The following is a 14,512-nucleotide window of genomic DNA, read 5'->3' as shown; positions in this document are numbered from 1 at the left end:
AATCGAGAGAGTCCTTCGTCCGCCGTGCATCTCGTTTCTCTGAAGGAATCAACAAAAGAACGGCATCCGAGCGTGCTAAAAGGCGAACAGCGTACAACGGAGAATGACAAATAATTTGCAGACAGCAGTGCGGAGAGATATCGTGAAAAATTAAAACACTGGAAATATGAGAACCTCCGTTCACTCTTTTCCCCTCTCTTCCTCCCCCTCCCCCTCTTCTCCCCCTCGTCCGCCTCCTTCATACCCCGACCCACCCTCCGTAACACCGGGTGGCTAGGAGGGTTTAGGGTGAAAGGGGGGAGAGTAGGGAAGGGGAAGGGAGGTAGGTCGCGTACAACACTGTACAAAAGTCCGCGTCACCTCGCGCTGTACAAACCATGCCAAAAGTTCACGAGATACTTATTTTATTTCGTTCTCGGACAATGCAGCGGAGATACTTATAACGGGGAGGAGAGGGGGTTGGGGGAAAGAAGAGAGGTAGAGACACACATTTTATCCCAGCTAATTTATCTTACTGCAATTTCTCCATTCCTCTTCGGCCAAGTGCGTGTATACGCTCTCTAGGACGGAAGAGGGAGAAGGAGGAGAGTGTTAACTTAAGTTGTGACAGGTGGACGATTATTCAACGTCCACGAAATTATATAGGGTTACCCTATAATTTATGTAAGTTAATTAAGAGTGGACAGTGAATTAAAATTCATGTTAGCGAAATTGCATCGACTTTGTCGTTTCGGTTTCATAAATTCTTTGCAATAGCGGCGTCGCCGCATCATCATCTCGACTACTTTATAATCTTCGCATATATCGCTAATTAGAATGATTAAAGGCAATCTATCGTGTCTCCGAGATGTGGTGGAGCTGATTAATGACACGCGCGACTCCCGTGCACCGCGAGGCTATAATAAATTCCATTCTGGACGTGCGCCGATGTCGATTATGTTCCTAACGCATTAATTCTCACACTTAGAAAAAAATTCTGATAATTCAATACGTTATTATTATACGCTATTAAATCAATTTTATATCGTTATCGTTATAAATTTAGAGAACGTTCAACAATCATTCCAACGTTATCAAATCGGCAAAATTATTTAAAACAATATATTTTATTAATTAGCTTAACAAATTTAACGTTTATTAAACGCGTTTTTTTTTTTATATATATATATATATATATATATATTCAAAATCCGTTGAAAAGAAATCAATAATTTTCGTTGCAAAAATTGCGACCTTTATTTGATACACAATGTGAGAGCGTTATTTATCTCGCGGCGCATAATAGCACCACTGGAATACGAGATATTAATTTTCATCAAGAGGCCGGTCGACCATTTCGAGTGCATTTTAATCCGGAAAGAACAAACGGCATTTGACTCGTAATATTAATTTACTAAGGCCACGGGAAATGAATGCGTGCACCACCCACGTGACGCGCCTTCGCTAGCAAAACTTCCTTTTTAAGTTACGTTTATTCGCGGCTCACCTCGTTTCAACCCCCTCGGGAAAATAGAGGAGAGCTTATAGCATCGTTCGCTAATGATGTTGTTCTACTTCCCTCGCATTCTTCATCGACGTACTACCGAACACGATCCTTCAAAGTTGAGCTACATTTTCGGAGTGCGCCGATATCGAGTATCGTTATCGAATACATTAAAGCACGCACACATATGAATATATTCATAAAATGTCAAAGGTTATAAAATGCTATATATCAATGTAATATTTCGCGATAATTATACTCTCTTAAATATCAAGTCAGCCTCTTTTTTAGTAACAACGCAAAAGCTCAGGTTTTTTGACTATCAAGTAAATATCAAGTTTCATTTCGCGGAACTTTAGATAGAAACAAAGAATAAAACTTCGATACATTTTATATCATTTAAATTCTATGCACAATTTCTCAACTTTCGACGTAAAGTCTTTATAATAAGCGTTTTCAAATTCTCCTTTAAAAATCGCTAATAAAATGTAAATATTTTTCAAAACATTAGGTGAGTCATTATCACTTTGAATGTATCGATTTATATATATAATATATAATATATAAATAAGACGTTTCTTTTGTACAATATCTATCGACTGTTTACGCGAAAAGTCGCGTTTCTTTGCGATACTCGCGTCTGTCCGCATGTTTGACGCAATCGGTTCGGCGGTTTGCCGGAATTTAGAATATCCCGTACACCGACGAGCGACACCGCGCGTTCGCACCCACACCTTGCACGCGGACACGTGCGACGCGCACATGCACGCAAAGTACACGTATAAACGTACGTGTCGCGAGTGTTCGGTGGGTATCACGAGTGAATTTATACGTTGTGACCACACGGTTTCCACGGGACGTGTCCGTACCTAAAAATGGCTCCGTTTTACAGCACGATATTAGCCCGGTGTACACGCATGTGTATATATATATATATATATATATATATATACTGATAACTATTAGAGTCGTAACGGATTTTTTTCAGCGATCTTAAATTCTATGCACAATTTCTCAACTTTCGACGTAAAGTCTTTATAATAAGCGTTTTCAAATTCTCCTTTAAAAATCGCTAATAAAATGTAAATATTTTTCAAAACATTAGGTGAGTCATTATCACTTTGAATGTATCGATTTATATATATAATATATAATATATAAATAAGACGTTTCTTTTGTACAATATCTATCGACTGTTTACGCGAAAAGTCGCGTTTCTTTGCGATACTCGCGTCTGTCCGCATGTTTGACGCAATCGGTTCGGCGGTTTGCCGGAATTTAGAATATCCCGTACACCGACGAGCGACACCGCGCGTTCGCACCCACACCTTGCACGCGGACACATGCGACGCGCACATGCACGCAAAGTACACGTATAAACGTACGTGTCGCGAGTGTTCGGTGGGTATCACGAGTGAATTTATACGTTGTGACCACACGGTTTCCACGGGACGTGTCCGTACCTAAAAATGGCTCCGTTTTACAGCACGATATTAGCCCGGTGTACACGCATGTGTGTATATATATATATATATATATATATATATACTGATAACTATTAGAGTCGTAACGGATTTTTTTCAGCGATCCATCTCGCATTCCGGTTTCATCGCGCGCATCGTGGAAATTTCGAATAATATGTTCCGCCTCATTCGGCTGATCGAACCGGGTCGCGTAACAGTCCCAGACGCTTGTTACAAAACTATTCGAAAAACTGGTTTCTGCCGTTCGAGCGAGCAACCCCGCGTACGTTTCCCTTGTATGCGTGTGCGCGCGCGCGCACGCGCTTGGTCTCAGGCTGCCGCGGCGATTTGTGAACGAACGATTCGAAGTGCGTGATAAGTTAGTCGAGCATACGAGCGTTTGTCGCGTACGAGCGATGACGACGGCAACAACGACGACTCGTTGCAAACGATTAAGACGGATCCCGAAGGAAGGTAAATGCAAGCGTGCTCGAGCAGGACTATCAGTAAGAATGCGGACCGACCGGAAAACGAACAATAAATAACCCGGCTACCTGTGGACTACGTTATCTAGGAATGTCAACACACAACGACAAAGTATACGCTTATTCTCCTGTCTCGCATGTCATTGTCGTGCCATTATTTTATCTTCACTTTATTATATATTTTTTTTTTATTTATTTGAAAAGAGGACGATGTAACTATACAAAGAATGATTTTTATAATGAAGAACGCAACAAAGTTTCTACCAGACTTTCCGAAAAAGATTGTATGTCGAGTAAATTTAAATTTTCTCTTAACTGTCATATTTGTCAGTTACATGAGGATATATATCTTGTATGTATCAAAGTTTAAGCATACAAATTAAGTTTTCAGAAATTTATGTAAATTTTTAGATTAATAATCTTTTTCGCGCTTTTTACGCTTTAACTTTCTCTATTTGGGGGGATTCTAGAGAAAAAATTTAATTTATAGAAAATATAAAAAATAAATAACATATTTAAAAAAAAAATAATAATAAATCTGTAATTTTCTAAAGATATAAAAAGGATATATCATTATTATATAATATTGTTCTCGTGTTATTATAGTTCACGCTATTATATTATTAAATGTTTAATAATAAGTATACGCTTATTCTCCTGTCTCGCATGTCATTGTCGTGCCATTATTTTATCTTCACTTTATTATATATTTTTTTTTTTATTTATTTGAAAAGAAGACGATGTAACTATACAAAGAATGATTTTTATAATGAAGAACGCAACAAAGTTTCTACCAGACTTTCCGAAAAAGATTGTATGTCGAGTAAATTTAAATTTTCTCTTAACTGTCATATTTGTCAGTTACATGAGGATATATATCTTGTATGTATCAAAGTTTAAGCATACAAATTAAGTTTTCAGAAATTTATGTAAATTTTTAGATTAATAATCTTTTTCGCGCTTTTTACGCTTTAACTTTCTCTATTTGGGGGGATTTTAGAGAAAAAATTTAATTTATAGAAAATATAAAAAATAAATAACATATTTAAAAAAAAAATAATAATAAATCTGTAATTTTCTAAAGATATAAAAAGGATATATCATTATTATATAATATTGTTCTCGTGTTATTATAGTTCACGCTATTATATTATTAAATGTTTAATAATATTTTCATTTTTTATAAATTATTATTTACGCAAAATCTATATATATATGATTTATTTTATATGTAGAATAAATTTTCCCAGTAAATGTACCGCAAATGTAAAAGTGTATGTTTCCATTGATTTACTACGATAAAATGTAGATTGTAAAGTTTAACGTTGATATTTCCTAAACAGTTTGCATTCTCTAACCCAAAATTACTGTAAATCAGAATAATGGCAACTTTCACTGCGATTAATAATCATTAGTGTAACCGCTACTGCGTGCAACTTTCTCTACAAATCGCGCTCCATTTCTCGGTGCATAAAATCTTTCCAAAGTTTTCTACATAATTAGAAAATGTATCTTAATTGAAAATAATATGTGTAACGTCCGCGAATATTTATAATAAACTTTATCGCATATGCATTCGCGGTAGGAGCAATATTTGCACGTTATTGTTCTTGGGCGAACTTAATTGTTTGCTTCGATCTGTAAACGCGCGAGTCGCGCGATCATCAGTTATCCAAACATAAATTACACATGCAAAGCAAAAGCGAGCAAGGACTCTATATCTCAATATCTATGAAACTGTTAACGCGTCTGCGTAGGAAAAGCGCAAACATCTTCTCTACAAACATTATGAACCGCAATGTTACGTATTTGATCGTGACAATTATTTTACATACACGGATATCATTATAGAACCATTACTCGCTTGGTGGATTGAAAACATGCAACTTAATTGGAGTAAAAACTCACCCTTGATCCAATCTATCAACAGGTCCGCCAGGTCCCATTATCGCTGGGTGTCCAGGACCCATGGGTCCCGCCATAGGATGACCTCCCGGTCCGAATGGACTTCCAGGTGGTATGCCATATTGCGGTCCTCCAAACGGCTGGCCATGCGAGGGGAAGTGCGGATTGCCGGCACCCGGTGGTACAAACGGTGGTCCCGAGGAGCCTGGTCGACCGACGAATTGCGGCGGCGCGCCAGAGGGCGAACCGAACGGGCTGGGCCCGGGCCCGTTGTACGGCGGGCCGGTGTTATTCGGGGGTGGCGGAAAACCGGTGGAGTTAGGGGGCGGTCCGGGACCGGGCGTCGAGGAACCGCTCGGCGCGGGGGAGGCGGTGTATTGCGGAGTCGCCGAACCAGGTGGCGGACCTTGGTACGGCGGTGCACCGGCCGGACTACCGGCACTGCCGGGAAACGGACTTGGCCCTTGGAAGCCCGCATTACTGGATGGACCGCCCGTGTTGTTGTACGGACCCGAGCCAGGACCACCGCCCTGACTGACGGAATTGGGCGTAAAGGGCGATGCCTCTGAGCCGGGCGGCGGGCCCTTCCAGGAGGCTGGCGTACCCGGATCCTCCAGCGTGGTGGTGGCTGCCAATGGCGTATTCAGGCGGCTACAGCCTATAAAGAATAATATATATTGAGTATAAATTATTGACATTGTAAATGCTAAATATTATATATTCTATATTGATTTATCGCAATATGACTTTAGTGATTCAATGTAACGATAAAAAGACGCAAGATGTAAAAAGGAATAGGAGATTGTACTACGTACGATTCAAAGAATCACTTTCATAGTATATTCAGTCGCAGTATATATAATATGATTATATTGTATATGATTTATATAAAGTGATTGAAATACATGTTAGCGATAGCATTGATAAATAAAGTTGACTACTGTTTTAACGTAAGGATACAAATTGGTTACTGCATTTACGGTTAATGACCCACTGATGCTTCCAACAATCTTATTTGTATCATATTTATAACTAAAAAGATAATTAAAAGCAACTAGTATAAACTGTCACACACATAAACCTTGCGTACTACATAAAGACTTGTATTTCATATGTTCGTTGACAATTATGCTGCATCGAAGGATACACATTCTATCTAAATAACAATGTAATACGCAAGTACAATCGCAGAGTACAATTTCTTTCATACAGACTAAAGTCATGAATTCGATGATACAGCATCACAATTGCAGACATAAACGAGAATGTGTACGAGAAAATCACCATTGTTTGTCCCATTGGCCTTCATTGTCCCGTGGTCACCCAGTTCATTCCATCTCACCGATCACCCAATGCGTAGATAACCAATACGTAACTCAGTCGACGATGTACGAACTCGTTTCGATCGTTTCCCACGAACAATAATCCCGCGGATAGCAACGCGCGATGCTCTGGTCCTCTGGTACCAGCTCGAGCTTTAAGGTTATGTGCCGGTACACCTAACCTAGACGCAGTGAGCGAGACGACGCGCGACGTCCAGCCGGCTCGCGGCGAAGGCACACCAACGTCCGGGCACCCTTCACGAGTCCGTGGCGACGTCGTTCGTTGGTCGCGACACACCACCGCGCACGGTCGCGAATCCGTCTCGGTATAGCGATAGCGATAGCAACAACAACAAGGGCCTGTCGCGCGGCGGTCGCGTCGCCGGCATTTTTCCAACGTTCGTCGATCCGTTGACGCGCGTGTCGCCGACTTAGGACGCCTCGGCCGGCGCTCGTTCGCGCTTCGATCGCGCATTCGCTCCAAGACGCGTGCACTGCTGCGACATGACGCTAATAACCATTCATCCCCCGCGTCGTCACATTGCAGAAAAGTTCACGACGTTCCAAACACAAGCGACCCCGCGAGTGCGCCCGCCCGCGCGCGCACGCGCTCTCCCGCTCTCGCTCTCTCTCTCTCTCTCTCTCTTTCTTTCGTCCGATAGAGCGAGAAGGAGGGAGCAAACGCCGGCGTTGTACGTACGTGCGAGAGAGAAAGGGAGAGAGAGAGAGAGAAAGCGAATCGGACCGAGCGCGAATAAACACCACCGGAGTCAACAGACGAACTTTGCGGCCAGGAATGTAACTTGTAAGATGGCGCCAAACGCCATGACGACATTCACGCGAATATATATTCGATCAACTTCGCAGAGTTCGTGAAAGACGCACCAAAAATTCTCACTAGATTCTCGGAAGGAATCACCGAACCGGCGCGTCACTAGAGAGATATCTTTGTACGAGATTCGAGAGACGTTGAATCGCGACGTCACAATCGCGATAAAATTCACTTTACCACGTTGACAACCATTATTCGTAAACACTCACCGATTTCCGTCATTCACACGTCATCACGGCGACACTCGAGTGGTGAGGGGGTGGGGGTGCGGGGGTGGGGGGGGGAAATGCACGTACGCACGTGCGCCAGGAGCGTAACTAAACCACGCACGCACCTCGCCCCTGGCTTCTCCCTCGCGAACCACGTGTTCCGCCCTCCTTTTCCGCCGTTCTCTTTCTCTCTCTCCCTCCCTTCTTCCGTCGATCCGAGAGAGTCACCGTTCCTCGCTTCTCGCCACTCACACGCCCGAGTGTCAACTGGATTTCTTTCTCGGTCGCATACGATAATTGCTATTCCACTCGGCGCCTTCTTCCCCCGAGGAGAAACGTCCGTTCTTTCCACCCCTTCTCCCGTCGTCGATTACCCTACTCTCCGCCGCGTGGTTTGTTGTTTCGCGCGACCACCTCGCCGCCGGTCTCGCGCGAATGGCGCCTCTTCGCTTCGCGCCGCGCCGGCTCACGTCACCGCCAGGCGTCGCGCCGACGTGCGTGTCGTCCCCCTCCCACCCCTTCCCCTCCACCTCACTCTCCCGCCAGCGATCACGATCGCGACGCGCGATTATCGTCGCGAAAACGCAACCGCGTCCGCGCTTTTTTTCCGCACTCTCGTCAAATCGTCGACGGTCGTCGATGTCGTCCGCTACGCGTCACGCCGGTATCGATTGTGACTCGCGTGCGCCGCACTTGGCGTAATTTCACGGCTAATATCCCCTCGACGGGGCGGTCGCTCCTCTATCCCGGCGTCGTTGCCTCGCGATAAGTGTTTCGTTTCTTTACCGCCTTGCTTAATTAATAATTATTTTTCGAAAGAAGGGCGGCGACGCGATGATTGATCGTGCTCGTTGCGCGAAGTTGACGCGATTAATTTCGAATTTGCGATACGGTTGTATTAGTTGGACGTGGTAATTTCCGATCGATTAAACAAGAGGAAACTTTGGCAACGCGGTGTCGCCTGTTGCATGCGAGCGACGCCGTGTGTATACGCGTGACAGCGATTGTTACGCGTCCAAATTCGCAAACGGCATGAGAATGTTATTAGCGAATACAATGAATATTTCTCGAGTATCTTGCCATGAAAATGAGTGATTTGCTATATATAATTTACGTTTATTTAATTTACGTTTTTAAAGAAGAGCGATTCTCTCTCTCTCTTCACGCACTTCACTTTGAGGACGCAGCGCGTAAGATTATTCCAACGTCTCGTTATTACAATCCCACGCGTGTCGATCCAAGTAAAAGTTCGTGCTTCCTCCCGATCACAACGCGTATTTTCGGATACGATCGCGAACCGCGAGCACGTTGGATCCGAGAAGCCACGTTTCCATGCAACTCGTACGTCACTCGCGTCTGCCAGCCCAACGCCTATCTCGGAGCCGGGAGAGCGAAAAAACGTGGGGTGGGAACAAAAGAAAAAAGTCTATAAAAAGGGAGAAAGAAAGAGATAGCGCGGTAGAGATAGAGAGAGGGCAACGACGCTCACTACTACGGGGATTTGCCGTCGTCTCTCGCTCCCTCGGCGTTCCCCTCACGTTTCCAAGGTGCCAACCCGCCCACGTTAAATAGAGTGTAGATATGTACCCGCCCGCCGCGACAAGGATGTCAAAGACGAACGTGCGTGCGATTACGAGAAACGGCCGAGAGCACGCTCCCCACGTGGAGCATCTCCCACGAACGCGTACGGCCCTGCGCGCCGAGAGAAGGCTGCACCCCCGACCGCAACGGGACTGCGCCGCGGTTCCCCTTTATCCCGACGGCGTCGGCGTCGCCGTCGCCACCGCCGCCGCCACCGCCACCACCGTCGGCGACGCACGGCGAAAAAACGTCGCACAGCCTCGCCCGGTGCGCGTATCAACTAAGCTTGACCGATCTTACAAAGCGTCGTCGTCATCGACGGCACGAGATCCTGATCGACGGCCTGGCGTCAACGGGACGTTCGTTATGTCTGTCAGCCACGAGGATTGAAAGATTTTACGCGAACTCGCGTCGCCGTCCGGCGCATTTTTTTTTTTTTTTTCTCTCCTCGTTCGCTGTCGTTTCAAAGTCGCCCGTCGCGGGGGACTCGACACTCGCCGCCAGTTGACAGTGTCACCCTAAAAATCAATAAGGGGTTCACCCCCGGCCTTGCCCGCTCTCCTCCTCCTCCTCCTCCTCCTCCTCCTCCTCTATGCGATTCCTCTCCGCGTTTCTACTCGTTCTCGCACTCTCGTTTCCTACCTATCTACCTACCTCCTATCCCAGGAACGTCGACAACGGGGGTCGACTGGTCACGGAGGTTACAGCAGACGGCATGTCCTTATGTCAAACAATGATGCAATGCTAATCATCGAAATTTCAGGTCGCAAGGTCATGCTTCCTGAACGCATTTAAAATTGTCTTACTAGGAAATATTTTCTTATATTTCGAGAATGTAGGAAGTTAAAAAGTGTAACAACTCTATTATTAATACGAAGAGATTTAAATATCGCATGTAGCGCAGTCACATGGCACACGTATTTTATAAAGACAATCAAATTAATTTAGAGTTTTCTATACTGATGAGAAAATGTAGAATATTTTTCAAATATCATTTAGAATTTTTCTCGAGAAAAGATTCTTTAGATTACTCATTTAATTTGCTTCGTGAGATGGCTTTTTATTTTATATTTAAATAAATAAATATATATCGTTACAAAAAAAAAAGTCGGATTCAAATGACGACATACTCGGTATTTTCATGTAATATTGCGAAAATTCAATGTTGCAGATCCTACTGAAAAATTTAGTCCGCATGGTAGTTCGAGTAAAATGATCGAAAAATATGCAGAAACTGCCATATACGAGAGGAAATGCGTCCTCTTTTCTAAACGTGTGTGTGAGTTTGCGTCGAGGCAACTACTGCTGCACCATTATGTTGTGTCTCGCTCTTTCCGCGAGTTGTCAGCATAGAAACACGGTGCTACAGAAGATTATATACCGATCTACCTGCTTGGAAAATTTGGAGGAAAGAATTTTCCTCATTAGAGTTTGCAACAACTTAATATCTTTTATAATTTATCAGTTATTTATCAGAAAAATATACAAAATGATCTTTACTTTTAAGTAAATAACATTAAAAAATAATGAAAACGATTAGTATGGCTCCCTAAATAAATTAATGCAGTTTTTTCTCTTTTTCGTTATATATATAACTGACAGTTTGCCGCAAAAGACTAAGTCCTTAGCCGAGTTAACTAGATTTAAACCTACTTTTCCCAATAAACATTATCGATCCGCGATTTCCGAATTCAAACTTTATTCACTTTTGTGGAAAAAAAATACGGAAGTTCGGATTACAGTTACACGATGATCATACTATTCCTAATGCGATACTTTCCTTCGTTGCGAATTATCTCCTAATATTATAACTTTATTGCAAACTTAATCGGTATGCGACAATTCGCAATTTAACTCCAGCTTTACTTAGAATCGGTTCGCGCACACGATTATTTTAATATGATATGAATTTGACACACACACACACACACACACACACACACACATACACATGTATCAAGTAGCCAATCTCCTCGACGTCGGGTCGAGAGGACAAAGTTTGACGTGATTTCGAATCGAGAGATCACGCCGGCTCTCTCCGCGTTCACGTGGTTCCACGTCGCCGATAAATATCTTCGCGCGAAAACCTCTGCGGCGAAAAGTTTCCCGGTTCATCATCCGTCCTCGTTCGCCGCATTTTTTCGCACACGGAGATGAAACGGGCAGGAATATCTCCCCGGCACACACACACGTGGTGTGCTGCGAGGTAAATGACAGTTGCAGACAGTTCGTACACACAAGCATGTTCCAGTGACCCTGCTCGAGCGAGCGATCCCGCGCGTCGCGGACAGCGCCGGCCGCTCTTTCTTTCTCTCTCTCTCTCTCTTTCTCGCACGTGCTCCTCTCTCGCCAACACGCTGCGCCTGTAGCCGCCTCTCGTGGTCGCTACCCTATCCAGCGGAATAGCCGAAGAAAGCCGCATGCCGTTCAGAGATATTAGGATAAGTTTCATTCATACAAACTTTGGAACAAATCTCGACCTTCGGAAACTACCAACCGCGCGCTGGCAAAATGTGCGAGCGACTCTCGAGACGGAACAACATTGTTTGATATGCTCGAGAAACAGATGTTACATAAAATTGTAATAATAGCATAAAAGAATTATAAGAACTATGATGGAATTGTAATAACGATAAATATAATAAATGTTATCTGTACTTTAATTAAATTCGCTACAGTTATTACTTGAGAACAGTATAGATTGTAAAGTTTATTTCTTTCCTCCAACCAGTATCAAATCTTAGCTAGAATTGCAGATTATATAAAAATAAAATTGACATTATTGATATATCTATTTATACACTTTGCATCGTTAAATGCATTGGACATCGCGATCGTCTCGGATGAGATTGACGAGAAAAGAGTTTCTCGAGATCAGCTCGCGACCTTTCCTAACTGAACTCGGAAGCCTCGGAGTTCAGGATACACAGAAGCAAGTTGAATTCGTGGGAAGGCACGAAGGGAAGACCAGAAGAAGCAAGTTCGTGGTTGGCTGAGCGGAGTGGCACGAGGAGGTAGATGTGAACAAGCACGGCAGGGTCGTGGCGGTGGAGGAGGAGGAGTGGGGAATAGGTCGATACGGTAAACTATTGTCTGGCGGGTGAAGTGCTCATGAGAACCGAGAGGAAGAGACGGCTTTGGCTTCTCGCGTAGTCACCAATTTCGCACGAAATGCGAAGATGTGGCGTCACTTGGCGCGGTTAAGAAACCTGCATCTCTGTCCACGTGACCTTCCGCTGTCGCTCTCGATCGATACCCTCTCACTTACGGCAATTCTATCGTACGCAAACTAGAGATGGCTAATGATATTTTATGACAAGTATCGATGAATAATTTATCAATAATTGAAACGGCTTTCTGTGAAAAATTACTACTAAATTTATTGTAATAGGCTTTTTTGTTTTGAATAATATATTATTATTGTTATATTGTCACGCTTTTAGATTTCATATATTGTATTTTATTGTTAATTTTTATTCTTAATTTACTTTTGTAATCACCTGACAATACCTATCGATACTATTTTTAATATATTTTTGTTATTGCATTAATTTTATACCATACATATATATAGCCAACTCTAATCAATCCAACTTTTTTTTTTGTCATTGATTATGAAGACATCAGAACATAGATAGTTGAATCGTATATTCCGGCAAATATAAAAAATGTTTAAATTTATAAATTCAAAAAAATTTTTAATTTATAAATTAAAAAAAGGAACGCCAAAATGATTGTTTTTTTTTCAAGCAGGTTTTTTACCGAAATACTTACATAAAATATATAAATTTTCAAGAAATCAGAGAGGGGGGAATCTTTATATAAGTATTTAATGTTTTATATTAATTTATTAAAATATTTATACGAAAATATACGAAATGTTTTGAGCTACGATCTAGCAGAGTTTACTTGACGCAATTGTCGTACATATTCATCACCGATTTTATTACCATTTCGGATATTACATCCTTACTTGTGTATAAATAGACGATATTTATTTTTATTTAAAAATCATAACTTAGATGTGATGAGATTCTTATGATTGTAATATCATCCCGTAATATGACTAATGATTACAACTTTAATTGCAACGATAAACTGTTTGTTTCTTCAACACTCATAATTACGTATATGTTCGTATTCGATAAATTAAATCTGCATGCATCTAAAAGTTGCAAATAACCGCCTACTTTACAATAGACTATATAATAGACGAACAAAAAGACCAATATATATCTCAACTTCCAATCGAATTCAAATGTTTAATAACTATGCATAATTTATTTTTATGACTATTTATGATCTTTCTTAACTTATCATTTAAAAAATATTTATTATTTTAAAAACAATTTTTTAATAATTATTAACTTTATTACCAAAATATTGTTGCAATATAAAAAGAATTGCGAATGAAATATAATCAATAATCACACACACAATCGCACAAATATAAAATATAAATTCACTCACCGAATCGACGCACAGGCATTGTTGCATTCCTCTGTAAAGCGTTCTGTAAGCAATTATTTATCAAAAATGTAAAATATCAATTTCAAATAATCGAGCAGTTGGTAGAGGGAGAGAGAGAGAGAAAACTAAAATAAATAATATTTTATTTAGATAATCCCATAATTCTTATTTTCTATTATTTTTCATTCATTGAGAATATACGAGAGAAATGCCAAAGTGTAATTATTATAGCAAGCAACGATATATTGAATTACATTGTGAACAAATTAAGCAAACAATTCGTTGCATGAATATGATAAATAAATTTACTCACCAGCAACGACAACGGATCGGCATTGCCTTCTCACTCCCGACATCGTCGTTCTTTCGGACAAATACTTTATTAACAATACAGACACTCGACCCTTGATATTTGCGGCACTTCTTGCACTTATTGCACTCGCGATGTATTTTAAATAAATAATGCGGAAAGCGATAATCGCTACTTAACCGTAACTTGGCCCGATGCTCGCGATCCTTCGGCATCACGACGATTTGAATTGAAGGGAGTCACGAATCCACGACGAATTAAGAATTAACGTCAAACGATATACTATCCGTTTAAACTTGTCGCGGCACATTTGTGGCAGTGCGACGCACTTCTGCCCAGTAAATCGCTATAAAATCAACCAAAAACATTCGCGGCGAGTATTTGAACGACCGAAAATTTCAATTCAAGCGATTTCATTGTCGCTGCTTTTATCGCGGGACGTAACTTCTCTT

At 41.8% G+C, this 14,512-nt stretch overlaps 1 protein-coding gene across 5 annotated transcripts in view; it reads right to left on the bottom strand.

Moving 5' to 3' along the window:
- The window catches only part of LOC115239745 (LIM domain-binding protein 2), a 171,354-nt gene extending 157,252 nt beyond the window's left edge, over positions 1–14,102 (bottom strand). For 2 of the 5 annotated variants that reach the window (XM_029814429.1, XM_029814432.1), the window contains exons 1-2: positions 6,621–7,715; positions 5,340–5,994 (exon numbers count right to left, since the gene is read on the bottom strand). In XM_029814429.1, coding sequence (XP_029670289.1) covers positions 5,340–5,994; positions 6,621–6,645 — 680 coding nt within the window. In that variant the 5' untranslated portion in view covers positions 6,646–7,715. Of the gene's footprint in view, positions 1–5,339; positions 5,995–6,620; positions 7,719–13,750; positions 13,794–14,063 lie in introns of those variants that run through there. The other 3 variants (XM_029814430.1, XM_029814433.1, XM_029814431.1) reach the window with 3 other exon arrangements.
- Between the last annotated feature and the right edge of the window lie 410 nt (positions 14,103–14,512).

The sequence above is a fragment of the Formica exsecta genome, unplaced genomic scaffold (genome assembly GCF_003651465.1).
Source record: "Formica exsecta isolate Colony F162 unplaced genomic scaffold, ASM365146v1 scaffold394, whole genome shotgun sequence".
NCBI lineage: Eukaryota > Metazoa > Arthropoda > Insecta > Hymenoptera > Formicidae > Formica > Formica exsecta.
Note: the sequence above shows the minus strand (reverse complement) of the source record. Positions and strands in the feature narration are given on the sequence as shown.